The sequence below is a fragment of the Myiozetetes cayanensis genome, unplaced genomic scaffold, assembly GCF_022539395.1.
Source record: "Myiozetetes cayanensis isolate MyiCay16 unplaced genomic scaffold, myiCay2020 scf22, whole genome shotgun sequence".
Classification (NCBI taxonomy): domain Eukaryota; kingdom Metazoa; phylum Chordata; class Aves; order Passeriformes; family Tyrannidae; genus Myiozetetes; species Myiozetetes cayanensis.
The window spans coordinates 7079691-7104631 of record NW_026087434.1 but is presented as its reverse complement, the minus strand read 5'-3'; the positions used below and the strand labels follow the sequence as shown (position 1 = coordinate 7104631).

Below are 24941 nucleotides of genomic sequence, written 5' to 3'. Positions count from 1 at the left end.
GCCGCGGAGGCGGCGCCGGGCGCGGCGCAGAGGGGAGCGGAGCGGAGGATGCTGCGGGCGGGGGCTGCCGCCAGCCCCGGTCCCGGACCCCGTCCCGGTCCCGGGCGGGAGGACGCCCCGCCGCCCCCCGCCCGCTGAGCCCCAGCCCGGCCATGGGGGCTCTGACCAGCCGGCAGAACGCAGGGGTGGAGGAAGTGGATATCCCCGCTAATTCCGTCTACAGATACCCCCCGAAATCCGGTGAGCCCCCCGGGGGTCCCCGCGTCCCGGTGCCGCCTGTGGGGAGGGGGAGAGGGGAGCGAGCCGGGCGGGCACCGGGCACGACCTTGCTCCGGGCCGGGGTGTCCCTGCGCACCCCAAAGCAAACCCTGACGCACGGGGAGGGGGGCACCCTAAACATCTGGGGCTGGTGAGGGACACCCTGGGTGCGAGCAGGGATGGGGTCACCCCGCTCGTGGCGCCCCTTTGCCAGCCCAGCCCGGTTCCCAAACTTGGCTGAGTTGACGCGACTTTAATGACATTATTATTGTAATTATTTCTGTACCCGTGATCTGCGGCATCGGGCGCCGAAGGCGCTTTTTATATTTATAGCCTGTCGATCCGTTGTTGGCTGCTCGGGAAAATCCTGGGTTTAAATTCCCGGGAGGATGAGGGAGGCTGGGGTGGGAGGGATTGGAGGGGATCCCTCCTTCCCAGGGCTCTGCCCCACAGCAGCACCCCAGCCTCTGCCTTCCCGGCTCCTCTCCCTGCCTGGAGGCTCGGTGATGATGCATCTCCTGCTCCTGAATCTGGCCCTGTCTCAAACCTTGTGCGTGACCTTGGAAAATCCGTCCCTCCCCTCCATGCCTCACTTTTCCCTGCAAGGGCCGGCCTGAGTGGGTGTCCGGGGGGGGCTTTGTTGGGGGGCACAGCGGGGGGAGGCGGTGGGGTCCGGCAGCGCTTCAGAGCCGCAAAAATACCGGCATCAGGGAACGATGCCCCGGAGCTCCCTGTGTGTTTGTATGTGGGGGGGTTGCCACAGGATCCTTGCGGCACTGAATATTATTAATAGGCAACTATTTTGGTAGTTAATAGGATAAGGTAAATGCTCGGATCGTTAGCGCTGTGACAAATTGCTCGCTAATTACAACTAAAGACCTCCTTAGGAAGAATTACAGCCATCACAAACCCTGCGCTTGTCCTGGAAAGCTGCGCTTCTTTTTTTTTTTTTTTTTCGTTTTAACCTAAAATAGGTTGCACAGCTGGCTGGAAATGGCCGGTCCTTGGCAGCCTGGCCTCCTGGGGGACTTCCCCTGCTCCCTCTTTCCCATGGTTTCAAGGCCTCTGTCACCTTGGTGCCAGGTGAAGCTGGACCACCCCATCCATGGGTTTGCTCAGGGGGTTGTGGGGCAGGGGCTGTGGCTCCGTTAATTAAGGGTTTTTTCCTTGTGACTCCGTCTTATTTAGGGGCTCTTGAAATATCTGAAAGGGTGGAGGGTGCAAGTCCTGTGCCCTGTTCTGAGGGAGCAAGTGCACCCAGCTGAGCACTTCCAAACTCATCTCAGCTGGCAGAAGTCACCAGGATGATGCTTCAGTCCGGCTTCCGGGGAGAAACTGGGGCTCCTGGCTGTGCTCAGCTGGGCTGGTCCCACTGGTGGGGCCTGGGCAGAGATGGGGGACGGTCCCGGTGCTGCCTGGGGAGAGGGGCAGGAGGTGCCCAGGTGACGTGGCCAGCTGCACTGGGATGAGGGCAGGCTGGTGGCAGTGGGAGATTATGGCTGGTTTGCCTTTAATCCGAGTGGGATTTGCCTTCAGCGCTGCCGGCAGCCTGAAGAGGGGGGACGTGCAGGGCGGCGGAGCCGATTCCTCCGTGGCGGCAGCGCTTCTCACGCCTCGAATGCCGGCTGGAAACAGCCGCTGGCTTTGGAGTGGGATCTCACGGGACCCTGGGGCATTTCCCTCTCTCTGGGGATGTGGCTTTGGCTCGCTTGGAATGGCCAGTACAGCCCATGGGAGTAGGGCAGCTGTGTCCTGTCCCAGTTAAACATCTCCCCATCCTGGGGGTCCCATCCCCTCCAGGCAAGGTGTAAATGGGAATAATTAAGCCAGAATTTTGAAACAAGGGCTCGGGTTTACTTCAGTGGCTGGCAAAGGCAATAGGAGGGAGAGCCAGCTGGGGCTGTTTTTTGGAGCCCACTGCCTGGCTGGTAGGATGGCTGTGGGGCAAGTCCCCACCTTGCAGCCCCTGTCACTGTCTCTGGTTGGCATTGAGGTCCCCTGGGGCACGTGGGACCATGAGTAGGGCACTGGCTGGGCACAGGAGGACAGGGATTAACCTGGCAGTGACACCCCCTGTCCTGGGGCACTCGGTGGTGGCACTGCCAGGGCGGGCAAGGGCTGACGCAGCAGTGCTGCAGACAGGGCTTGGCATCACCTCCAGCTGCTGCTGGTCCTGTTTGCCTGCTTTAGAGCACTGAATTAAATAATGGACTGCCCAGGGGCACTCAGAGCCTTTTAACCATCACAGCACCCTGTGCTGGCACCACTGCCGCAGGGTATCCCTGTGCCAGCTCCGTGCCACGGCCACCCGGCTGGGCTGACCACAGGCTGTGCAAACCCGGTGCTTCCCCTCCCTGGGAGCGTGTGGATGGGCTGGGAACGAGCTGTTCTATTTTAGCTGCTTTGGAGAGTGAGGCTGTAACGTTGGAGAGCCAGAGACTGCGGTACCAGAGCTGAGCAAGACCCCATGAGGGCTCAGGGGACAGTGCAGGACATGTGCCAGTGTGTGCCAGAGCCACGGGCACAGCCATAGTACACACCAGGGGCTGTGCCCGTGGGGTCCTCGCCCTTCTCTGTGCACCTGAGCAGGGTGGCATCCCTGGCACTCGTGGGGAAAAGGGTGCTGGTGCTGGCAGATGTGCAGGACACACTTTTTTTTTTGCCAGGAACCTCAGGCAGTTTGGGTTTATTCCTCCTTTCCAGCAGTCCTTCCTGAGATGTGACCGTCCTTGACGGGCTCTCCCTCCCCGGGAGTAGGCGTTGGGAGAGGATTTACAATTAGCTGATAATAAGGTGGCTGTGCCTGGGAAGGTGCTTCCCTCCTCTGCCACCTGCCAGTGCCCATGGAGTCACCGACACGCTCCTGTGCCAGTGCCCTGGGCTTTCCCGTGCTGGTGCTTCCCTGGAAGAGCCTGGCACAACTCAAGGCTTTTGTTTAATGACAAGGGGTTTGGAGGATCCTCCCTGGGAGGGAGCACCGGGCTGGTGCCGTTTGCTGTGAAGGGGGAGCTGAAGCCTCTTGGGGCTGTGCTAGAAACCTGCAGGGACGCTCCCAATCCCTGGCAGGGAGCCTGGGTGACAGCAGCGTGGTCCTTGCCCACTCTGCCCATCCTACAGGAGCCCCCAGCACCCACCAAACCATGGTTGGGGCCATCACAGAGAGCCTGTGCTCTATTTTCCAGCTTTTTCCTGGTGCTGGGGCGGCTTTTCTTCAGGTTTAAGTATTATTTTATTTTTACCATCTCCTACTCTTGCTCCAAGTCAGTGCCAGGAAAAGCTCCCGATGGCCCCATTCTCCCCCGGCCGTGCCGTTTCAGGCAGCTCCGAAGGCACTTTGCTCTTGGGGTTGTTTTTTTTTCCACGTGGCCGCGTCCTTCCAGGCGAGCTGCCTATAAATTATGTAGATGGAAAATGGGACCTGAAAGCAGCAGGCATCAATAATTGATGGTCGACGTTTGCTAACGGGCACGCTGCATCCGGGCAGCCCGGTGCCACGGGGCCTCGGGGCGAAGCTCTGTGGCCCCACTCACCCCTCCTGCCCTGGTGTTACATCCCTGCTCCTCCTCTCCTCGGGCTTTGGGCTTGGCTTTGGTTTTTAAATGCAGTATTAAAGCCTGATCCAGCCCTGGACAGCTCCTGCATCTGCTGGAAGCCTCTGACTGCAGTCCCCACAAGCAGAGCTGCTGCCCAGGCTTGAGCTCCTTTGTCTGTGGACCCCAATGGTTTGGTTTTGAGGTGTCCCCAGGGGGGCTGTGGATGGATCTGTGCTGGTGGGTTTGGGGTTTTTAGAAGCCAGACCCTGTCCCTGTGGCCATAGGGATGCAGGACACCCTGTCTGTCCTACATCCACTGCCTCTCCTGACTCCCATACTCACCCCTCACTGCTGCCCTGTCCTGTCCCCCTTTCCCTTCTTTTCCCACATCAATTCCTGACCCTTTTGCCCAGCTGGATCCTGTGCCACAACATGCTTTCCCCATGCAGCCCAGATCTCATGGACAAGGAGCAGGCACCAGTCAGCTCCTGTCTGGGCTGGGAGGAAAATCCCTTCCAGTGGAGAAGTGCCTGACCTGAGGGCTCCTCCCAGCTTAGGGAATGGGTTTACCCTGCAAGGGAAGAAGGGACACTGATCACTGCCCAGTGTTCATCAGGGCAACGTGGAGCACTTTGCAAGGGCATTGCTGGGCTCCTGGAGGGTCTGCAGCCCCCCCAAAATCCTCCCTCCTACGGGTGAGCCCTTCCTAGGGAAGGCTGCAAGCTGAGAACTGAGGGAACTCGGTTCATTTGTGCCTTGCCCACTTTCCTGGTGGCAGCTGCAGCAAATCTGTGTCTGTGTCTGGCTGTGGATGTGCTGCCTTGGGTGGCACACGAGGTCCATGTCACTGGGCTCTGGGCAGGATCAACCCTGCCTGTTTTGAGGGCTGTGTGCCTGGTCCATGCTGCCCCTTCCTGGCAGCATCCCTGGGGATGTGGGAGCCGGCCTGGCTCCTCTGGGACTTGCAGGGTTCTGGGTTCTCTGGCAGGTCAGGCTGTGCTGCTGCCTCTTCTGCCTCCTTGGGGCATGAGCTGGTGTTTATGCCAAGGATTAGCAAGAGCTGCTCTCCTGCTCTGCCACCCTGGGAGCTGTCTCCTCTTTCTCCTCACAGACCAGGATCTGGCTGTCCCTGCCAGTGCAGGGATGGCTGAAGGTCGGGATGACCTTGGGTGGCTCAGGCCACGCTGGGGCTCACAGGGATTTCCTGGGAAGGGAGAGGGGAGCAGGTGCTGCAGCTGCCGAAGCTCTGGGGTGTGAATCTGCTCCCATTAAATGCCACAGGGTGGAGGAGCCCCTGGATCTGGTGCTGCCATGGGAATAGACCCCTGCATCAGCCCTCTCCCCTTCTGGCTCTGTCTGCCCAGGTTTTGGCCATGTGAGCAGGGGGAAGAGGGGATGCAGGGCAGTCTTGGCCAGCTCCCCCTTCACCTCTTCCTTCCCTGGGGGCTGTCAGCATGTGAGCTCAGCCCGAAAGGCTCCCAGCAAGGTGACCCTGGGGACAAAGCCACCTCGGAGCCATCGATCTGGTGGCTTTGTGCCGCTCCATCGCCCGGCTGGAGCCCCCTCCTCCCCCTCTGCTGAGGCACTCGCTGTGTTTTCATTTCCAGGGAGCTACTTTGCCAACCACTTCATCATGGGAGGCGAGAAGTTCGACTCCACGCACCCCGAGGGGTATCTCTTCGGGGAGAACAGCGACCTCAACTTCCTGGGAAACCGGCCCGTGGTGGTGGGTACCGGAGGGGACACGGGGCTGGGGGGGAGTGTGGAGCACAGGGACACCCCTTCCCAAACTGGCAGTGGCTGTATGTGTCATGGGGTGCATGATATAAGGCTGCTGACTGTCCCCCTCCAAGGGCAGAGCCAGCCAAGCACGCTTGGGGTGGCCTGAGTGGATTCTCTGATGTGTAATGGAAGGGTTGGGTACTTGCTGCAGCCTGTCCTCCGCTGGGGACTGATTTAATGGGCTGATTTAATCCAGCTCCTTCTTTGTCACTCCCTCTCTGAGATCTGCTTTTCCTTTTGCTTTTCCATCTCAGCCAGGATCCATATCCCAGCCCAGAGGGCACGGGGTGGGGAGCAGGCTGGAGCAGTGCTGTCGTGGTGCAGGGTAGAGTATCTTGAACAGGAAAAGGTGAAAATATTTCCCAAGCTCCAGCAAAAAAGGGGAAGAAGAGGGGGGAAAAAATGGGGGGGTTGGTAAGGGCTGTGGGCAGCACTGATGGGTTTCACATTGCTGGGTGCTGCCAGCTCCAACTGGTCTCAGGACATGGGGGAACCTGCAACCCACATGTCTGGAGATGGTTTTTTTGTGCTTGCTGCCTTTGGAAAGGGAGGAAATGAGAGCAGGGTTCAGCTGTGGCAGTGATGTCCCTGGCTCCATCTCAGCAGGGCGGCTCACCAGCATCAGCTGTAGCAGTTGGGGGGGTCAAGTATTAAAAAAATTTCAAAGTGGGGAATTAAAGGCTCTAAAGCTCTTCTGTTGCATCGAGATAAACTTGCCTGGTGCTTTGGCTCAGCTCTCAGGCGCTGCCTATTCCATGCTGGGCTGGCGAGGCTGCTGCCAGCCAGGTTCCTGTTTCGTCTTTGGAATTGGCTTTTGGCAGCGTTTTGGCATCACTGTGCACTCCTTCAGTGGGGAAGTGTCCAGCCCTGGGCTATGCCAGAGCGGGGATCCTGGCAGAGCCAAGGGCAGGAGCACCCCCAAATCCCATGAGCACTGGGTGGGCAAAGGCAGAGCCTTTCTCTCCATCCTCTGTGCTTTCCTGGAAAATGAGAAGTCAGCACTCGGGGTCTCTCTCCAGCAGTGACTGCTGAGAAATCCTCTTGATTATGGTAAAAGCCTCTAAACTGCCCAGTGAGCAGTTCCTGAGTCAGTGGCCCCGACAGCAGAGCAGCAGGGAAGGTAAAGGAACAGCTTGGAAACAGCAGAGAGGATTAATACGGCGTCACAAGCTGAATTTCACTGCTCTAGCTTAATTACCGATGGCCCTGGGCTGCAGAGCTGGGACCAGGATCCCTCTCCCTGGGGAGCAGGAGGAGCTTTGGGGCTGGGCTTTTGGGCCAGCCAGTTTTGGGGGCTCAGGGAGGGCTTAGGGAAGATCCATGTTGGTTGTGGTCCAAGCCTGTCTCCAGGTAACGCTTGGGAATCCTATCCTGATGCTTCTCGGCTGTGATGCTTTTGTGTTCTGGACTGCTGTGAGAGCCCTAGTTGGGCTGTAAACATTGAAGATGGCCACTGCTTTTTTTGGTGGGGGGTTTATTTTGGGTTCCTTGAGGATCAAGGGCCAGGAGGTGTTGGAAAAATTGTGTCCCAGGTCCTCTCTGAGCAGAGCACTTTGTCTGAGCTCCGAACAGCAACTGCTGCCACAGGGGGTGTGCAGAGCACCTGGAGGCTGTGCAGCTTCTCCCTTCCATGGATGCACAATAATCTGGATTTTCCAGCTGTGAACAGGTTCCAAAGGGGACGGGAAGGGCGTTGCAGGTTTAAGCAGCAGCCACCATGCAGGGGCTGAGGAGCAGAGAAGCTGCTGGTGGCACCCAGAGAGCACAGGGGAAGCTGGGGACTGTTGAATCATGACACTGGGTTTCCCTGCCCACACAAACCTGCCAGGGTCTGCTCGTAGAAAAACCCCAAGAAAGATTTTTTTTGAGGGTGTTTTTTTTTTCACTCCAACAAAAGCTGGCCTGGAACAAATGTTGCTACAGACACGTGTGGATGATGTTCTCCACCACAACCGTTACCCACTTCTTTCTGTTGTGTTTCAGCTCGATTTAAAGTGATGAGATGCAAAACGTCCTGTGAATGGGCCCCTTTCTGATGTGCAAATCCGGCTTGCAAAATTTAACTTTGGCGAAGAAAAAAAAAAAGAAAAAAAAAAATCCAGCCACCCCCAAAAAAGAGCTGCTCACACGTGGGTGTGAAAGAGCCCAAAGCAGTTTCTGCAGCACAGAATTTGCCTGTGGCACTTCCCCATCCCGCCCAGCCCAACTGCCCCTTTTGGGGGGCACCCAGGGGACCTGGCTGCCCCCTCCCTCCTCTGCCACCCACCCCCAGGCGCTGCAGCAGGAGGGGGTTTGCACCCATGGGTACAGCTGGTCAGGGCACGGCTCGGCTGGGCAGAGGCGCCAACCAGCAAGATTTAATTAGTTCGTTAATTTGAATAGCAGGGGATGTATCGCAACATGTCGTGAAGTGGCTCAGCTCCAGCCCAGAGGCCTTTTCTCACTTTCTCCTTCCCAGCTGCCATGGGTGGCTCTGCAGGTGCACAATTCTGCAGGTGCACGTTTAGCGATTCATTCAAACGTTCGTTAACGCCAGGCTAATGACTCTGCTGCCCTTTTGTCCTCCTGGAGGGGACTAGAGGGGTGGGATGCAGTTCCACAGCGCTGGAAATTCATTTCCAAAGCCTCTGGTGCCATCAGCCACGCTGCATCCAGCCTAGGCTTTAATCTGCCTTTGGATGGCCCCAGTGGGACTGGAGCCGTGGGATGGTTGGATGTTGTAGTGCTGGGATGGTGGAGGAGGGAGGGGGCAGAGCTGTGCCTGCACTGCTGGGTTCTGCCAGCTGCCTGTCCCATCCTGTCCCTCTGAGCCCAGCACCGGTCCCTCAGCCCCATCCATCCTGTTCTGCAGGGCTTTTGGGGGCAGGAAAGGAGATGTAGCTTTGGGGACAGGTAAGGTGACTATGGATTTCCTGTGTGAGGGCACCAGGGACATGGGGAAGGGTGACCTGGATTGCTACAGGCCACCCCGAAGTGCCACCTGCAATTCGGTCTTGTCCTCTCAGTATTGGGGTGCACTGGGTGCCTTGCTGTCCCTCCTCTCTGGGCTGGGGGTGGTGTGGGGGGACAATGGGACACAACTATTTCATCTCCTAAGGCAGCAGTTGAGGCTCTTTGAGCATCTGCCCTCCCCGATGGCACCTGACACCCTCCTGGCTGTCCCCTGGCACGTAGTGACAGCTGGGCAACAAGCTGGGCCTTAATTGGGGCTGATCCCTCCTGAACCTCAACCTGCGTGGGAGATGGAGATTGACAGGGGGGAGGGTGGGTCCTGCATCCCTTCCCCCGTGTCCTTGGTCTCCTGTGGGTGGCTGTAGTGCCAAGGACAGGGTGTCCCCTGGGTGCCACTGTCTTCCCTCTTCCCTGTAGCCCCTGTGCAGGTGGACAGGAAAGACTTGGAAGGACAATGTCACTTTGGAGAGCAGATGCTGCTGCCTGCCTGGTCCTGCCCAGCTGCCCCACTGGCTCCCTGCTCCAGGCATGGGGCTGGAAGGGATCCCACTACCCAAGTCCCATCCATCCCAGGGAGGAAACAGAGACATTTGTGCCGGTTCCTTGCCTGGTGGGCAGGGAGGGAGCTTCAGCCTCATCCAGCAGCCTAAAAGTCCATCACAGCCGCCTGCTTGCGCTCTAAATCCTCCTCGCCCTCCAGCCGAAGGGACAAGGAACTCCTCTCCTCCCTGATGAAATTCTCCCTGCAGGGGGTTTTGGGATTGCTGTTTGCCGAGGGATGTCCTTGTCACCGTGCTGCCTGCGCCAGCGGGAGCAGCCCTGCCCACCCCAATTCCCTCCGCGGGGCGTTGGGTCTGGGTCACTGGTGGGTCCGCAGCCACTCTAACCCCCCGTGTGCGTCTGCCTTCACCGGTGTCTCTCTCATCCTAGTTCCCTTACGCTGCTCCACCTCCTCAGGAACCCGTGAAGACCCTCAGGAGCTTAATCAATATCCGCAAGGACACCCTGCGCCTCGTCAAGTGAGTCCGGGCCGTGAGCCGCGGGGAGGGGAGGGTCTGGTCGGATGCTCCCAGGGGATGCCGTGCACGGGGCTGCTCTCATTTCAGCACGGGCTGATAGAAGGGATGATGAGCCTGTCGTCTCCGAACGTGCCCTTCCCCTCCCGGTTCCCCGCATGCCAGCACAGGCACTGCCGCAGGATTAAAGGAGCTTAGTGCTGCCTTTGAAGTGCTTTGCTTCTTCTTCCTCCCCCACCTTCCAAAGGCTTTGCTGGAGGGAGGCTGGGGATTGCGGCAGGGCTGGGAGGTTCGGGATTAGGCTGAAATCCGTCTGCGGCGCTTCCCAGCCTGTAAGGCTCGACCTTGGGCGTGCCGGGCCCTCCTGGCGTGCCTCGGTTTCCCCCGAGGGAGGGCAGCCGCCCCTTTTGGGGGCCATCAGTGCTGAGGGGCCCAGTCCTGGAGCGCCCTGAGCCATTCCTGAGGGGTGCCCATCTCCTGGACCCTCTGTGCCCCCCAGGTGCTCGGAGGAGGTGAAGACCCCCGGGGAAGAAGTCAGCAAAGCCAAGGTGCACTACAACGTGGAGTTCACCTTCGACACCGACACCCGCGTGGCCATCACCATCTACTACCAGGCAACCGAGGAGTTCCACAATGGGGTGGCCAGGTGAGGAGCCTCCAGCCTGGCCCATGTTCCCCTCTAGCCTGGCCTGTGTTCCCCCAAGCCCAGTGTGTGCCCCTGGCTGATGGACCTGGAGCCTCTCCCTCCTGGAGCATCTCTCCTCTTCAGGGCACGAGACAGCTGCTGGTGGTGTTGAGGATGAAGGGGGGCTCCTTCTCTTCCCCCCAGGTGCCACCACTCAGTCCCTGCCAGCCCCTGCCACCTTCTTCCCCATCCCATCCTGTTCCCTCTCTTTACCTTCAGGTCAGAACAGAGACCAGAAGAAATCATTGTCCCTCCTGATCCTCTCCAGGTCCCCTCCTGTGCTCTGTTGGCTGCCCTGTGTTTATTTTAGCCCTGTGGATTATTTTAGCCCCTTTTAGGACTTCTTACCTCAGCCCCAAGAAGCATCTGGGAGGGGAGGAGTGACCTCCTCCAAACTCCCGCCTTCCTGACGTCTCCATGATCTGAGGGGACCAGGGGGAGTGTGGGGACACCTGTGGTGCCCTGACTCTGTCCTCTCTCCATGGGACAGCTACATCCCCAGGGACAACAGCCTGCAGTCGGAGACAGTGCACTACAAGCGGGGGGTGTGCCAGCAGTTCTGTGTGCCCTCCCACACCATCGACCCCTCTGAGTGGAGCGAGGAGGAGGTGGGTCCCCCCAGCCCCAGCATCCGCTGTGGGGCTGAGTATGATGATGTAGCAGTGACAGAGGCTTCATCCCACCTCCATCTTACCAATCCTCCTCTCCTGTCTCTCCCCAGCTGGGCTTTGACCTGGACCGGGAGGTGTATCCCATGGTGGTGCAGGCGGTGGTGGATGAAGGAGAGGGTGAGGAGGGGGTTCCTTGTTGGGATGGGCTTTCCCAGTTGCTGGCATTGTGATGCCAACTGGGTAGAGTCTCCTGCTCTTTCTTCACTGCCACCGTGGCTCTGCCTGTCCCCTGAGCCCCGTGTGCCCCTCTTTGTGTCTTGCAGAGCACCTCGGGCACTGCCATGTGCTGCTGGCCACCTTTGAGAAGGTAAGTGCCAAGCTGGGGCCATCCTCCCCCTCCTACCCCCTCACTCACTGGGTGTGAGAGCCTGGAGGATCCCTGAGGGGCTCGGGATGGTTCTGCTGGGCTGGGGCTGTTTTGGGGCTGCTCCTCAAATTCTGGCACTATTCCCTATTTTAATCACCCACTTCAGTGGCATTTGGGCTCAACTCCATCTTCCTTCCTTCAACAAGTCTCTAGCTTTGCAATGCCTGTGACATCCCACAGCTCCCTGGTACTGGGGTGTCAGGAAAAGCCAGAATTCCTGCCAAATGGACCAGTTGGGAGTGAAGAGGGAACAGTGGCAACCACGGGGTGGGTGGGTGCTCCAGCACAGCAGCCCATGGGCGCCCACCCATGTGTTCTGTCCTCCTTCCAGCACAGTGATGGCACCTTCTGTGTGAAGCCCCTCAAGCAGAAGCAAGTGGTGAGTGTCTGGGTGTCCCCCGAGGGGGTGGCAGCTCCTGTGCACACCCCGGAGAGGAGGTGTTGAGGGGCTTTTGGGGAACCCCTGCCCTGCCCCTGCCTCCTGGGGAGCTTTTTGGATGCAATTTCGAGTGTGTCAGTGCAAAGAGAATTGATGCATGTCTCTGCTCCTCACCCTTCCCCATGGGATTGCAGGTGGATGGTGTGAGCTACCTCCTGCAGGAGATCTACGGCATCGAGAACAAGTACAACACACAGGATTCCAAGGTATGTCCCTGCATCCTGTGGGTCTTCCCTCATCCCCTCTTCCCTTCCTCTAGCACAGACCCAGTCCCTAAAACGTGCTCAGGGCAAGAGCTGGCAGCACAGCACAGAGCTGCTGGTGTTTGGGGACACTGTGTTGGCATCGAAGCTGCTGGAGGCAGAAAGCTGAAGGATTGAGCTCTTCCCCCCATCCCCTGTGGTCCTGTGGGAAGGTGATGGCTGGATCTTGCTGGCTTAGACAGGGAGTGTGGGGCTCAGGGAATGGGATGTGCCTCATGCTCTGCTCTATACGTGTAAAAGTTGGGGTGAAGGTCGAATCTCTTGCCTCTGGCCCCATCTCCCAGCCTCCAGCAGGGGAGGAATAAGGGCCAGGGGTGTATTTCAAAAGCAGGCAGCCCGTGGACACAGGCAGGACCTCAGAGCGAGCACTCCAAGCACCCAGGCAGTATTTCAGAGCACCCCAGCCTCGTGCCATGTGGGCTGGGGACCCTGAGGGCCCTGAGCAGTGCCCGTCCTTCCCTCGGGGCAGGTGGCCGAGGACGAGGTGAGCGACAACAGCGCCGAGTGCGTGGTCTGCCTGTCGGACGTGCGCGACACCCTCATCCTGCCCTGCCGGCACCTCTGCCTCTGCAACACCTGCGCCGACACCCTGCGCTACCAGGCCAACAACTGCCCCATCTGCAGGCTGCGTAAGGGCCAGGGGTGCCTTGGGTGGGGTGGCTGGCACCTCTGGGAAGGGGCTGGCACCTCTGGGAAGGGGCTGGCACTCTGGGAAGGGGCTGGCATCTCCCATCCTTCGTTCTGCAGTCCCTCCACCCCTGCGTGTGGTGATGCCCTGCAGAGTGGGGATGCCCATCTTGGGAAACGGGGTGGCGTTTTTTTTTGAGGGGTCTTCTCTCTGCACCCGGTTCTGACCCTCCCCTCCACAACTTCTCCCCTGCTGCCGCAGCTTTCCGAGCCCTGCTTCAAATCCGAGCCATGAGGAAGAAGCTGGGTCCCCTCTCACCCACCACCTTCAACCCCATCATCGCCTCGCAGACCTCGGACTCCGAGGAGCACTCGGTCAGTGCCTGGCTGAATGCAGGACCCCCACCCCTTCCACCCTGCTGAGATCAGGGTGGGGATGTCTGGGGAGCCATGTGCTTCCCAGGGAAGAGGCTTATTTGTTTAATGCAAATGGACCAAAATGCAGGGTTGGTATTGCACAAAGAACGGGCATTGGGCTGGGTGTCTGTTCTCTGGGTTTATCTTCTCCCTGGGACACCCTCATCCTGCTGGGAGGGAGGGAATGCAGCGAAATGGCCCAGGGAGGATCCTCACCCTGTCTCTTCCCTCTCCCTAGTCCTCAGAGAACATCCCCCCTGGCTATGAGGTGGTGTCGCTGCTGGAGGCCCTCAATGGGCCACTGACGCCCTCGCCGGCTGCTCTGCCACTGCGGGCCCTGGGGGACCCCCCGGGCGTGGGGACCCTCCCCTCCTACGGCAGTGACGGCCCCCTGCCCGCCCTGAGGGCCCTCTCGCCCCTCCAGCGCCTGCCCGACTGCGGCCCCCCGGGGCTCAAGCTGAAGAAGAGCATCTCCAAGTCAGTACCAGGGTGGGCACAGGGGTCTGGGAGGGCCCAGGGGGTCTGTGGGCGGGGGTGAAGCCCTCTGCTTTGCCCTCTCTGGCCAGGTCCATCTCACAGAACTCCTCCATCCTGCCTGAAGAGGAGGACGAGAAGTCGTGCACCGAGTCGGAGTCGAGGGTGTCCAGGAGGAGATCCCCAGCCCGGTGTGAGGAGGTGAGTGCTGGTGGTGAGCCGAGGCACTGGAGGGGCAGCAGGTTTGGGGAGGCTTGGGACCAGAGGGAGTGGCTGGGCTTTGAGGATGCCTGGGTGAGGCAGTTCATCCACACTGAGTATCTCCTGTCCCCCTCTTCTCATGGGCTGCTCTTCCAGGAGTGTGGTGCGACACCAGAGAGTGAAAACTTCACCCTGTCATCATCAGGAGCCATTGACCAGTCCTCGTGCACTGGGACACCCCTCTCCTCCACCATCTCGTCCCCAGAAGGTACAGATGGGGCTCCCCCAAGGGGTGGGTCTCGTGGGTGCTGGCAAGGCAGGAGAGTGGCATCATGGTCTTGGGACCGTCCCACTGCAGGGGGATGCAGAGTGGGTTGCCATGGCCCTTCTCAACCTGTCACAGACACTTCATGGAGCCCCAGGGTGTCACCTCTGCTTTGTCACGCGTAGACCTGGAGATGGGGCTCATGGAGGCACCACTCACGTCTGCTTTGCCACCCCACAGAAATGGGGGGCCCACTGCTGGCAGCTTTGCACCTGTCCCATCTCCATGGCATGGCAGTCCTTCCTCCTCGTTAGCCCCCTCTTTAATCAGCGGGTGCTGTGCTGTGATTTGCACTGAGGGGCTGGGGGGGGTCCAGCGGCCCCGCTCAGCCCCTGCTCTCCCCCAGAGCCCGTCAGCAGCAGCCTGGCTCAGTCCGTCATGTCCATGGCCTCCTCCCAGAGCCAGCACTCCCAGCTCAGCACCGACACCGTGTCCTCCATGTCTGGCTCCTACGTTGCTCCTGGCACAGAGGAGGAAGAGGAGGAGGAGGAGGAAGAGGAGGAGGAGGGGGACATGCTCCCCTCACCCGCGGCCGCAAGCGCCACAGCCTCTGATGGAGAGGTAGGGGCTGGGGGGTTGTTGATGGTGCCCATCACCCCCAGCTTGGAAAGCTTTCCCATGGGATGTAACTTCTTCTCCAAACCCACTGGCACCAGGACTTTTTTATTTGTTTTTCCTTCCATCTTTCCCCCCTTCTTCCCGCAGTCAACGCCTGTGGAGTCCCCAGATGTAAACTTTGTCAGCATCTCTGCCGAGGAGCGCGATGCCGAGGTAACTTTAACCACCCATGAGGGACTGGGAGCTGTGGTGACTCCCAGTGTGGAGGGGGGATCCCAGTTGCATCCGTCTCCGGGTGCCCATGGACGGAGAAGTTGGGCAGCTGGCACCACATTCCCCTGGGGCTGGGATGGGGAAGCAGCTGCCGACACATCCGTGTCCCTGTGGGCTGCCCTGGGGATGGATGGGGCAGTGGGGCTGTCCCCTGGCCATGATCGTCCTCCTGGTCCATGGAACCCCCCGGGACTGGGGACATTCCCCCAAGGGCACCTGGGAGCAGCCCTGGCTAACGCTGCCTCTCGCCTGTGCCGCAGGGCAACGACGTGCTGGAGGATGAGGACGCCTCTCCCACGCAGGAAGACGGTAAAAGGCCCTGGCTTGTTGTTGTCCCTTCACGTTCAGGTTGCTGTCACCAGTGGGCAGCCATGAGTGGCAGGTGCTGTGTTGTCCCCAGCTCCCCTCGCTGCTGTCAGGGACAGCCCTGGGTGACTCCACAGGCATTAGAGCCAAGGAAACATCAATCACAGCAGGGCCACCCACGGGTGGGTTGAACACCAGTGAGTAGAGGAGCCAGCTGGCCGTGGGGGACCCCAGTGAGCTCAGTGCAGGACATGGAGTAGGTGATGGTTGATGTGCAGGATTCAGTGGTTTTTCCAACAAGCCAAGTGGGAAAGAGGCTTCTCTGTGTTTTCCCCCTCAGCAAGGTTTTCCTCACATCTCTGAAAGCCTCCCCTGTAGGGATTAATGTCTGGGCTGATTCCCATAGAAAAGGGGCTGCAAAGCCGTTCCCCTTGGGCTGCTTTCCTCACGTTTTTTGGCCTGTCCTCAGTGTGATTTCGCAAGTCAACACACTGACATCAAGGGCTCCTCTTGCTTCCTCCCTTGAGCTCAAATAGCCAAGGAAAGAGGTGCCATCAGCCACCAACTGCCCTGGTTTGCTTTTGGGCAATAGGGAAGCCCATAGTGTGCCCCTTTCTGTATTTGCAAGTTTCTTGTTAGCAAAAATATACCAAAACTGTTTCCCCCTCCAACCCGGACACTCAGCCAAGCTGGAAAGCAGGAACCACCCCATCCCCAAAATGTGGCCTCTGCCCTGCAGAGAAGTGCTTGCTGATGGGGAGATTCAAATATGACAAGTAGGGACAACTAGGGGCTGGAGTGGACATCCACAGGCATCCCAACAATTCTGGGAGCAGGATGGCCTTTCTCCTTAGGACACGGTCCTGCTCCCATTCTCAGCGGGGCTTATTTGGGAACATCCCTCCTGAGGTTCACTCACCTGCATCTGATGGATGCAGGCAAGGACCTGGGGGCTGATCTCTCGTACAGGTGATGCTAAGAAGCAGAGTTAACCTCCCTCAGCCCCAAAAGCCTCCATTTCCCTGCAAAAGCTTGGCTACGGCTTCTTTTGCCCCTCGCATCCAGCTGCTGCCTCCTCCCGGCATCCACACGGCTCCCACACGCACCCATGGTGCCGGGCAGGCTCTGGCAGGAGGTGATTGATGCCACCATGGCCTGGCTCTACCGACCAGGGACCGCTCAGCTGTGCTGGGGGGAAGGTTTGGCTGAACCCTGGGCAGGTTCTTGCGTGTGCCCATCGCCGCATCGTCGCTGTCCCTCCGGTGCGAGGGGAGGAGCAGCTCGGGCTGTGCCCAGGAGTTATTGTCCGCTCTTCACCCGCTCCCACCTAGACGCGTTGTTCTTACCTACTTTTTGTTTTTGAAAGAGGCTGGGGAGGGGAGAGGAAAAACCCCAGAGACCCCACCCCCCCGGTGCTAAAAAGGCAGCAGCGTGGAGCCCCAGCGCCGTTAACTGCCTTAACTCCCTTCCAGGCCCGAGGACAGGCGCTTTCCTCGGTCTGAGGTGTGACAATAACAATGACATGGGCATCGCACACGTGAAAGCGCTGGACAATAAACTGTGCTCTGAGGCCTGCTTACCTGGTGAGTGGCCGTCTGCTGAACATGAACTTGGGTTGGGGGGGGACAGTCCCACTCTTCCCTGCATCCCCCCAGCCCTTTGTGTCCATCCCTCCTCTCCCATCATCATCATTGCCACCATCCCAGCTGCCACCATCCCTGCCAGGTCATCCTCAGTGCACCCCACCACCCATCTCGCTGCAGGGCCGAGCACCAGGCACGTCACCCCCCATAGGTCAGGGTAGCCTGTCCCCACTGTAATGTCCTTAGGGGGCTGCAGGCCTGCTTTGATGGGATGCTCTGTCCCTTGGCCAGGGGCCTGCTGGCACCCCAGGGGGCACCTGGGAAGGTGGCACAACTGTAGCCTGGTCCAGGCTCGTTGTGGGAGCAGCAGTATTTGCACTGGGATATGATCCACAGCCAGTCCAGCTTTACATCAGGAGCTGCCTGCCTCTTCCTCTTCTTCCTCCTCTTCCTCCAAGGCCAGGGAGATGGGGCATGTCAGGTCCGGTCATCTTTCTACAGAGCCCCACATTCATCCCTCTTTCCCATTTCTTCATGCTTTCTCTCCCACTCTCCTTCCAGTTCTGTTTCCTCCCACCCTCTCTCCATCTCTTTTTTTGTCTTCTTCCTTCCCCCCAGGCTCCTCCGTCCGTGTGAAAGTTCATGTTCGCTCTGTGCCAACACGGTTCTCTCCACCCACGCTTGTGTCCCCTCCCTGCCCAGAGTTGCACAAAGGTGACAAATGTATTGGTGACCCCTGGTCCCCACAGGGGCCAAAGGGAGCGGCGGGCTGGGGACCCTTCCTCAGCCTGTGGGTGGAGAAATGGGGCAAACAAACAAGACAAAGCCCTCCGAGGGGTCTCCATCAATACATTTGTGGACAAGTTGAAAGCAACTCTGCCCTTGCCTTGCCCCTTTGCCTAACTTTGTGGCAGGTCCCAAACGTGCAGCAGGTGCTGGAGAGCCAAGAGGGTGGGTGAAACCCACTGGAGGGAAGGGAAATCCTTTTCCCCCCCCTACTCCTTTCGGAAAGCCTCCTCTCCTGCTGCCTTGCCTGTTCCTGGTGGTTTCTGTGCTGGAGAAACACAGCTGAGGCTCTTGGGGAGGAACAGACTTCTGCCACAAAAGTCTTATGTCCCCTCCATCACCCTCTGGAAGCAGCTGCCTGAGCCCTGCCAGCCCAGGGAGGCTGGGGAGGGAGCTGGGAGGGTGTCCCAGCAGCACCTCTGCCTTGCTGGGGAGCCTGGCAAAGCATCCCTTGGCTGTGGCACCAGCCAAAGCCATCCTTGACTGCATGCCCCTTGGTTGTGCCGGGGGGAGGATGAGGAAGGGGGAGCTTTGCAGCCCAAAAGGCTCCAGCACAGGGTCAGATTCTTGCTCTGCTGTGAGGAGTGCACTGGCCGTGTCCCCAGGCTGGGCTGGGGTGCAGGATCTGGCCCCTGGGATGAGCCCAGCCAAGGATGGACTCTCCATCCTTTGGCCACCACGCCTGTCTGTGTGTTTGGTGGCTGTGCTGCTTGGAGCCCTCGGCACAGAGCTGCCCTGCATGAGGGGCCATCCAGCCTCGGCATTTGTGGGGAAAAGCAGGGAATTGCCACTCGTGCCAGGACCAGGGGCAGAGGAGGTGCAGAGTGGGGGCTCTGGGGCTACCCGTGGTCCCCTGAGGATGGCAGAGGACCCAGTGGGAGGAACACCAGTGATGTTCTCCATCCCTTTACACTCACTGTAGGACATGATGTGCTTTTTCCACATCATGATGGTCTGTGATTAATGTTTTACAACTTTCCCTTTTCAGATGTTGTACCAGGCTGTGTAGATCAGGATGTTCCAACAGTTTTTAACCAGGGCAATGTCCATCCCAGGAGTGGTTGGAGGAAAGGTGTCACGTAATGTGATGTTGCCACATGTGCTCTGGTACACAGTTTTTGGTAGGGAGTAGTTGAACAGCTCTATAGAATTGAGTGGTTAGAAAGCTGTATCTTTGTTAAATTACCTCAAGGGGTTCTTACACATACACACCCTTGTTCTGTGGATACTGGGATGGATTCAGGATCAGTGTCAGGAGACATTTCAAAATGACAGACACAGCTCTGTGTCCAAACAGGCATCTTGGGCTTTCGAAGTATTACTTTCACATATAAACCCCTGTCATTCTCACCACACAAGCATCTACATCAGTGGTTTGCCATGTGTGTGTATGATTGTTCTTAAAAGCCCATGCCTGACGTTCTTGTGGATCTAGTTCCGTTACGAGCACAAGGATTGGGTATATGGTATGTGGTATAGAAGCATTGCATATTGCTAAGACAAAAGCTGTGGCCTTATTAGAAATGGGGAGATAAAATCTGATTAAAGACCACCAGGATTGAAATTCCCTTTCGAATGCAGTGGCAATATCCAAAATTACCTTTGGAATTTCAGTTAAATTCAAAATAAAAGTACTTTTTACCCTTTTCTGATTGTCACAGCACTTACAGAGCGTAGCCACAACTGAGCTGAGATACAGCTGAGTGCTGAAGGCACTTTGCTTTGAGCAGTTCCCAGAGCACCAGCCAGTTGGTTGTTAGCATTTTGATATTTTCCTGAAGCAGAAAAGATAGTTGAATGTGACCATTGTGCGTTTCAAAGAGAGGACAAGGAAGACCTTAAGGGTTGCTGTGTAGTGCTCAAATCATTCATGGTTGTGCCCAATTTATTAGCCAGAGTTTCCAGATCAATATTGTTCAATATCCCTATTCCAGTTCCCAATATACCGGTCAGATGTGAGAGGTGATGGCCTCTGGTTTAGCCAGGAAAACCATCCTGTAAAAGGTGAACATTTTGGTCTGATAGTAGAAACGTTGGTCTGAGTGGGCATTTCTGCTCTCTTTAAGGAACCAGGATGAAATGTTTGTTGTTGTCCAACCAATTTGACCTCATATGGTCTGGCCAGTGAAACATTCGGGGGCAGTTTGATAGGTTTTGGAGTATGCTGGGGGGTATGCTGGGTACCCTTAAACCCTCTGGGATACAGTCAGATTCTATATCATGAGAATACAAGACCAGTTTTTTATCTTTCAATTTACAGTCCTTTAGGTTCATGGTGAGACATACTGGGGGTGTTCCATATCTTGAGGTTTTGTTTTGGCTGTATTGTTCATCAAAGTTCTAAGGACTTGTTCCCAGTGTGTGACAACCCCATTCACTGATTTTAGGAGACCTTTGAAGACAGTTACACCCTGGCCTTTGAGATCTGTGGTGTTCAGGAGGCCACCTCTAGGAGAGCCTCCAAGCCCTTGGAATGATGTTGAGATCTGATAATTATATTTTTGCCTTTTCAGTAATGGAGATGTGGTTCCTCAAAGCTGTTGTGAAATCTCTGCAGATTTCAATCTGCTGGGAAAGGGCTTTGGGAGGAGGCGAAAGGCCACATCCCAGGGATTCTAGGACACAAGGTTTAACTAAAACATGCAGATCTGTGTCCTGAGTGGATCCTGCAGAGCCATGGGGTGTGGAGCGAGTTGCAGGGGCTGTTCCCAGGGCTCAGAGCATCTTTGGCTGTGGCCACAGTCAGGGCACAGGGTGGCAAAAACAACTTTGAAAAGAGAAACTGGGGGAAGGTTCCTGCTGAAAAGGTTGGCAGCAAGGTGGGAGGGCTGGGGAGCTGCTGCAGAAGACCTGAAATCCCCCGAGGGCTTTTGCTGATTTAAAGCCACAGATGCTCCAAGGGATCCCACAGCAGGCCAAGGCATCTGGTTGGGTTTCACTGTGATGGGATTTAGGAGCTGGTCTGCCCAGGACAGGTTTGCTGGCTGCTGATGGCAGGGGAAACCCCTCCTGCAGCCCGAGGTGTGGACATGGGGCTGATACCCTGCTTCAGAGCCAGACCCTGTCCTGCTGCCCCAGCCCTGCCCCTCAGCAGCCTCCCAAGGGTGCACTGAGCTGAGCTGGGTCTCTGCACTGGAGCTCTGCAGTGACTTAGGCAATATCAAGCTCTTAATGGGATTTAGGTGTGCATGTACATGTGGTCCTGTTTAATTATCCATTCCCTCCGGGATCTGCAGACTTAACATGCCTCGCTCTCCAGCTCTGAGCTCGCCATGAAAAGCCAGTCGAAATGGCAGCTGTCACCTTGCATAAATCAGCAGGCAGCAGGATTTTGTTGCCTCCTTCTCTGGGGAAGCCTCAGCCCTTGGCCTTAACGTGCCCTCGCACAGTCCCTCTGGCTCAGAGCTGGGCACAGGGTTCAACCTCGCTGGTGGTGCAGCCCCCTGCTTTAGGGGCACACCCGCTTCCTGAGCCCCTGCTGGGTTTGGTGGTGGGACACAAGCCTCTGCCCTCGCCCTGTCCCAGCTGGAGGGTGCTGCCTGAACTGGAGGGAGCCTGCAGCCGGAGAGGAGTCATGAGGGCACCCCATGAGCATGCCCACCCCTCGGTTCTCCTTGGCACGAAACCCCAGGAGGCCCCATGCATGAGGGACCCCTCTCGCTCGCAGGCGGTGAGACCCCCGGTGTCCCCCGGCCCCCCCCGTTTGCTCGCTCGCGTGCATGTCCCCGTCCCGCTGCCTCCTCTCCTCCTTCACCATGTGCCTTCTGGTCTCTCCTGCCACGCAGCCGCCGTGCCGGACTCCTGCCCCATTAACATTGAGGAATAGGTATGAGACCCCCAGAGCCCGCGCCCGCCTCGCGCCCCGTCACCCTGGGGGGGGTTGGCGCTGGGTTGGCGCCCCTTGTTCCGGCATTGCTGGCAACCCCTCGCTGTCCAGGCCACGGTGACATCCCTTCGTGCCCAACCTGCAGCCCCACAGGGCGTCTGCATGTGCCCTCTGGCTGGGCAGGGCAGGCAGAGGCAGCCCCCCTTTCGTTTGGGTTATTCAAACCCAGCCATGGTCACGCTGGGATTTCTTGTTTGGCCCTCAGCATTCCCGAGAAACCGGGGGCTCAAGGGGCTCTCCCAGCCTGGAGAGGTAAGTGCAGGCACTCGCCAGCCCTCGCTGCAGCCAAAACCCAAAGGGGGGCTTGGGAGGTGGGCGTTACTTGGGAGATTAAACCGCATCCCTCCCTCCCATGGAAAGATGAGCTGAGAGCGCCGATGGGTTTTGGGAGCCCCTGACCCCCCATTTTCTTCCCCCAGGCCCAGAGGCCGCCAACAACAACGTGCGGCTGCAGCAGACACCCGGCACCCGAGACCTGGAGCAGGCAGCGGCCGCCCTGCCCGTGTGAGGGCTCAGCCTCGGCGGGGGCACGGACCCCACTGCCCACCCAGAGGGACCCTGGTGTCCGGGTGCCGTGGGCGTCACCACCTCCACCCCTCAGCTGCACCAGGACTGACTTTCAAAAGAAAAGACAGGCGGTAACCTCGACTTTTCCTTGGGGGCTAGAGCCATGTCACTTTGGAGCCCCTCAGTAGCACCTTCCTGTTCTCCAGCCCTGACAGGGACGGGCTGGGGTCCCCTCCTGCCCCTGGCCATCTCACCCCCCCGGGCTCCTCTCCTCCAGCGTGTGGAGCAGATGGGACAGGGTCAGCCCACGAAAGGGGTTCTGTGGTGTGGACAGCTGGGGGTGATGGGAGGATGGTGCTCAGGGGTGTGGGTTCAGGGTGGGTTCGGCATTGGCATCCTCGGTGCATGAGCTGGTGACCTTCATGGGGGACCAACCCCTCCAAGTTTGCTGGCCCATGCCCCTGCCATGGCATGGGCTGTCCCCATGCTATGGGATGTGTCCATTAATGCACTGACAGTGATGGTGCCCCCCCCAGCTCCCCCTCCCTTTACCCTCCTCCTGAGCAGCACGTGGGCTGCAGGGCCTGGCCTGTGAGGTTGCTTTTCCCCAGGAGATGGAGCAGGGTGGCAGGGGTGGGCAGGGCACCTGGTACCACTCCCAGCACGGTCACCAGCCCCTGGGGCGTTGCTAACTTACCCTCACTGTCTTCCGCCCTGCTGTGAGCTCAGGGCTCGGGGCTGCGCCCTCTCTCTGGAACAAGTGCCAAAAGTGTCACCCCCGTCCCACCCGTCCTGCCCTCCCCATCGCACTTTGTAGCAGGGGGTGGATGAGGGTGTGGGAGCTGCCCCCCCATCCCTCCATCCCCATCCCTCTGGCCAGGGTTGGGCCAGCAGCATAAGCAGGTCTTGCTCCAGGGGACAGACACACAGGGACAGCAAAGGGGTAGGGATGAAGCCCTGATGGGGCTGTCGGCAGAGGCCAGGCTTCACTCCAGAGAGCACCAGGGACAGTCAGAAGCCACTCTGAGGAGCATCAGACCCAATCTCCCGAGCTCTGGATCTGTTTGGGGCGGCCCAGGGTAGGAGGCTGAGCCTCCCTTTTCCCCACTTGGTTTTGTCATGCAGGTGTGATACCAAAGGCCACCTCCTCTTTGCAGGAGGAAGCTGCAGTTCAGAGCCACCTTAGGACAGAGATGTTAATCCACTGAAAGCAACATCACTGTGGGGGGTGTGTGGAAAGCAGGTCCCCACTGCTAATCCCCACATCAGACTGTGGGCTGTGGCTCCTAAAGGGGAAAGAAGCCCTTTGGGGGTTGGGAGGTGTTTTCTCTGCCAGGGAATTAATTGCTCACTCCATGGGCCAGGTGTGGGTCCTGCCAGAGGTGGGTTTGGAGTCAGCCATCCTGCTGCTCCCTCCTCTGGGCTGGCACTCTGTCATACCTCCTGGAAGCTCAGCAGCTTCCAAATTCCTCCCTGGGCACTCAGAGCTGGCTCCTTGAGGTGAAGTGACATCTCCAAAATGCCGTCCTGTGGGGTGTGAGATGGGAGCTGCAAACATCAGGGAGGGGCTCCAGTGGTGGGGACAAGCCCTGTGTCCCATCTGGGGACAGGCTGCATCCCCCTGTGGGGACACGGGTTTGGGTGTCCCAGCCCCAAGGAGCCACCAGCACTGCACTGGGCACAAGGAGAGCTTTGGAGGTTCACCATCATGCTGAGCTGAGAAAAACAGGGAGGCCATGTCTTCCATAACCTTCCAGCACGGCCAGGGGCGGGAAAATCAGGCTGATGTTCCAGGAGTGGCTCATCTACCAAAGCCCAACCTTCCTCGTGGTTTCCAAGGGGACAAGGAGAGCTGGCCTGGCACCCTGGCACAGGGCTGTGGTGGTGCTGGTGGCTGCCAGCAGGTCAGGGCAGAGCAAGCAGGTCCTGGGACTGACTGACTGGGTTTTCTGGCTGCTCTGAGCTGTGTGTCCCCAAGGCTGCAGGAGTGGCCAAAGAAGCTCATGGGGTGGCTGCAGACCCGGGTGGCTGTTGGTGGGCACTGCCCCTCACTGTGGGTGGGCACTGCCCCTCACTCGGAGCGACCGTGGCTGGCAGTGAGCCCGTGGAGATGGAGAGGAGCCAGGAGGATGCTGTGGCCAAAGCAAAGTGCTGCTGCCTGGCTGTGAGCAAAGAATTCATCCTCTGGGTGGCACAGGAGAGACGGGATTTGGATTTGGGCATGGGTGACACCCCAGAAGGGACAAGGGACGGGCAGGAGCTGCCAGCGCAGTGTGGGGGGGAAAAGGTAACAGCCCCTTGTCTCACGGGGCAGCCCCTTGTTCCAGTGACCCACCAGTCAGGGATTTAAGGAAGGAAACCAGATTGCTGCTTATGACTTTGCTTTGAGCATGTTCTGGGTTTTAAGAGTATGTTTAATAAAGGGTATCTTATGTCGACAAAGTGTCTGGAGTAATTTTGTGGTCGCAGGCTGAGGGCAGTCGGGGTTTGGGGGGGCTTGGTGTGTGGAAACCCTTTTTTGGATGGAAGTGTCCACCTACATGTCACTCAGGCACCTCCCCCATACCAGCCCAGCTGCTTCAAATGTCCTGAAACACTTCCCAAGGTCCCTTTGAAGCTGCGTTCCCAACCCATCCTAAACTTTGCCTCCTCTGAGCCCAGGATGGAGAAAGGACAAATGCAAAAAACCTCTGCAGGAAGAGTCTGACCTGGGGTAGAGGCATCTTCCTGGTGTGGGGTGTGGGTGGCCCCTGGCACTGCTGGGACAGATGAGGTCACCTAGAGGGAACTTCTGGAGAAGAGGAGCACTGAGAAGCTGGGACATCATGCAAGAGAAATCCCTCCAGCGCTGGGGAAGAAAACTTGTGCTGGAAGCTGAAGTCTTGAAGATGAGGAGGGCCGTAAGAGGGGTTATAATTTGGGTTTAATAGGGGGGCTGATGATGGTGGGGAGAAGCACCTTGCAGCTGAATCAGAATCAAAATCAGAATCAATCAGGTTGGAAAAGACCTCTGTGGCCATTCAGTCCAACCT

General features: G+C 58.3%; 1 protein-coding gene across 6 annotated transcripts; it reads left to right on the top strand.

The window, feature by feature from the left end:
* RNF157 (ring finger protein 157) lies at positions 1-24351 on the top strand. 6 transcript variants are annotated; one of them, XM_050319026.1, is made up of 21 exons: positions 1-240; positions 5399-5517; positions 9456-9544; positions 10041-10187; positions 10717-10834; positions 10948-11014; positions 11161-11204; positions 11596-11643; positions 11838-11909; positions 12436-12595; positions 12856-12968; positions 13249-13487; positions 13577-13685; positions 13842-13953; positions 14357-14571; positions 14716-14781; positions 15102-15150; positions 16620-16730; positions 17349-17444; positions 21302-21342; positions 21822-24351. In XM_050319026.1, exons 1-20 carry the CDS (start codon positions 153-155, stop codon positions 21340-21342), a joined length of 2103 nt encoding a protein of 700 aa, XP_050174983.1. In that variant the 5' UTR covers positions 1-152; the 3' UTR covers positions 21822-24351. The 6 variants fall into 6 exon arrangements, with proteins under 6 accessions (XP_050174983.1, XP_050174984.1, XP_050174985.1 ...); XM_050319027.1 differs by lacking the exon at positions 17349-17444; XM_050319028.1 differs by lacking the exons at positions 16620-16730; positions 17349-17444.
* The last annotated feature ends 590 nt before the right edge of the window (positions 24352-24941 follow it).

Excerpts from the sequence above, each read along its gene's own strand:
- RNF157 (XM_050319024.1), top strand. The coding sequence starts at position 153 with ATGGGGGCTCTGACCAGCCGGCAGAACGCAGGGGTGGAGGAAGTGGAT. Across the intron at positions 10,835-10,947 it reads CTGAGTGGAGCGAGGAGGAG|CTGGGCTTTGACCTGGACCG; the intron begins GTGGGTCCCCCC and ends GTCTCTCCCCAG. Across the intron at positions 11,015-11,160 it reads GGTGGTGGATGAAGGAGAGG|AGCACCTCGGGCACTGCCAT; the intron begins GTGAGGAGGGGG and ends TGTGTCTTGCAG.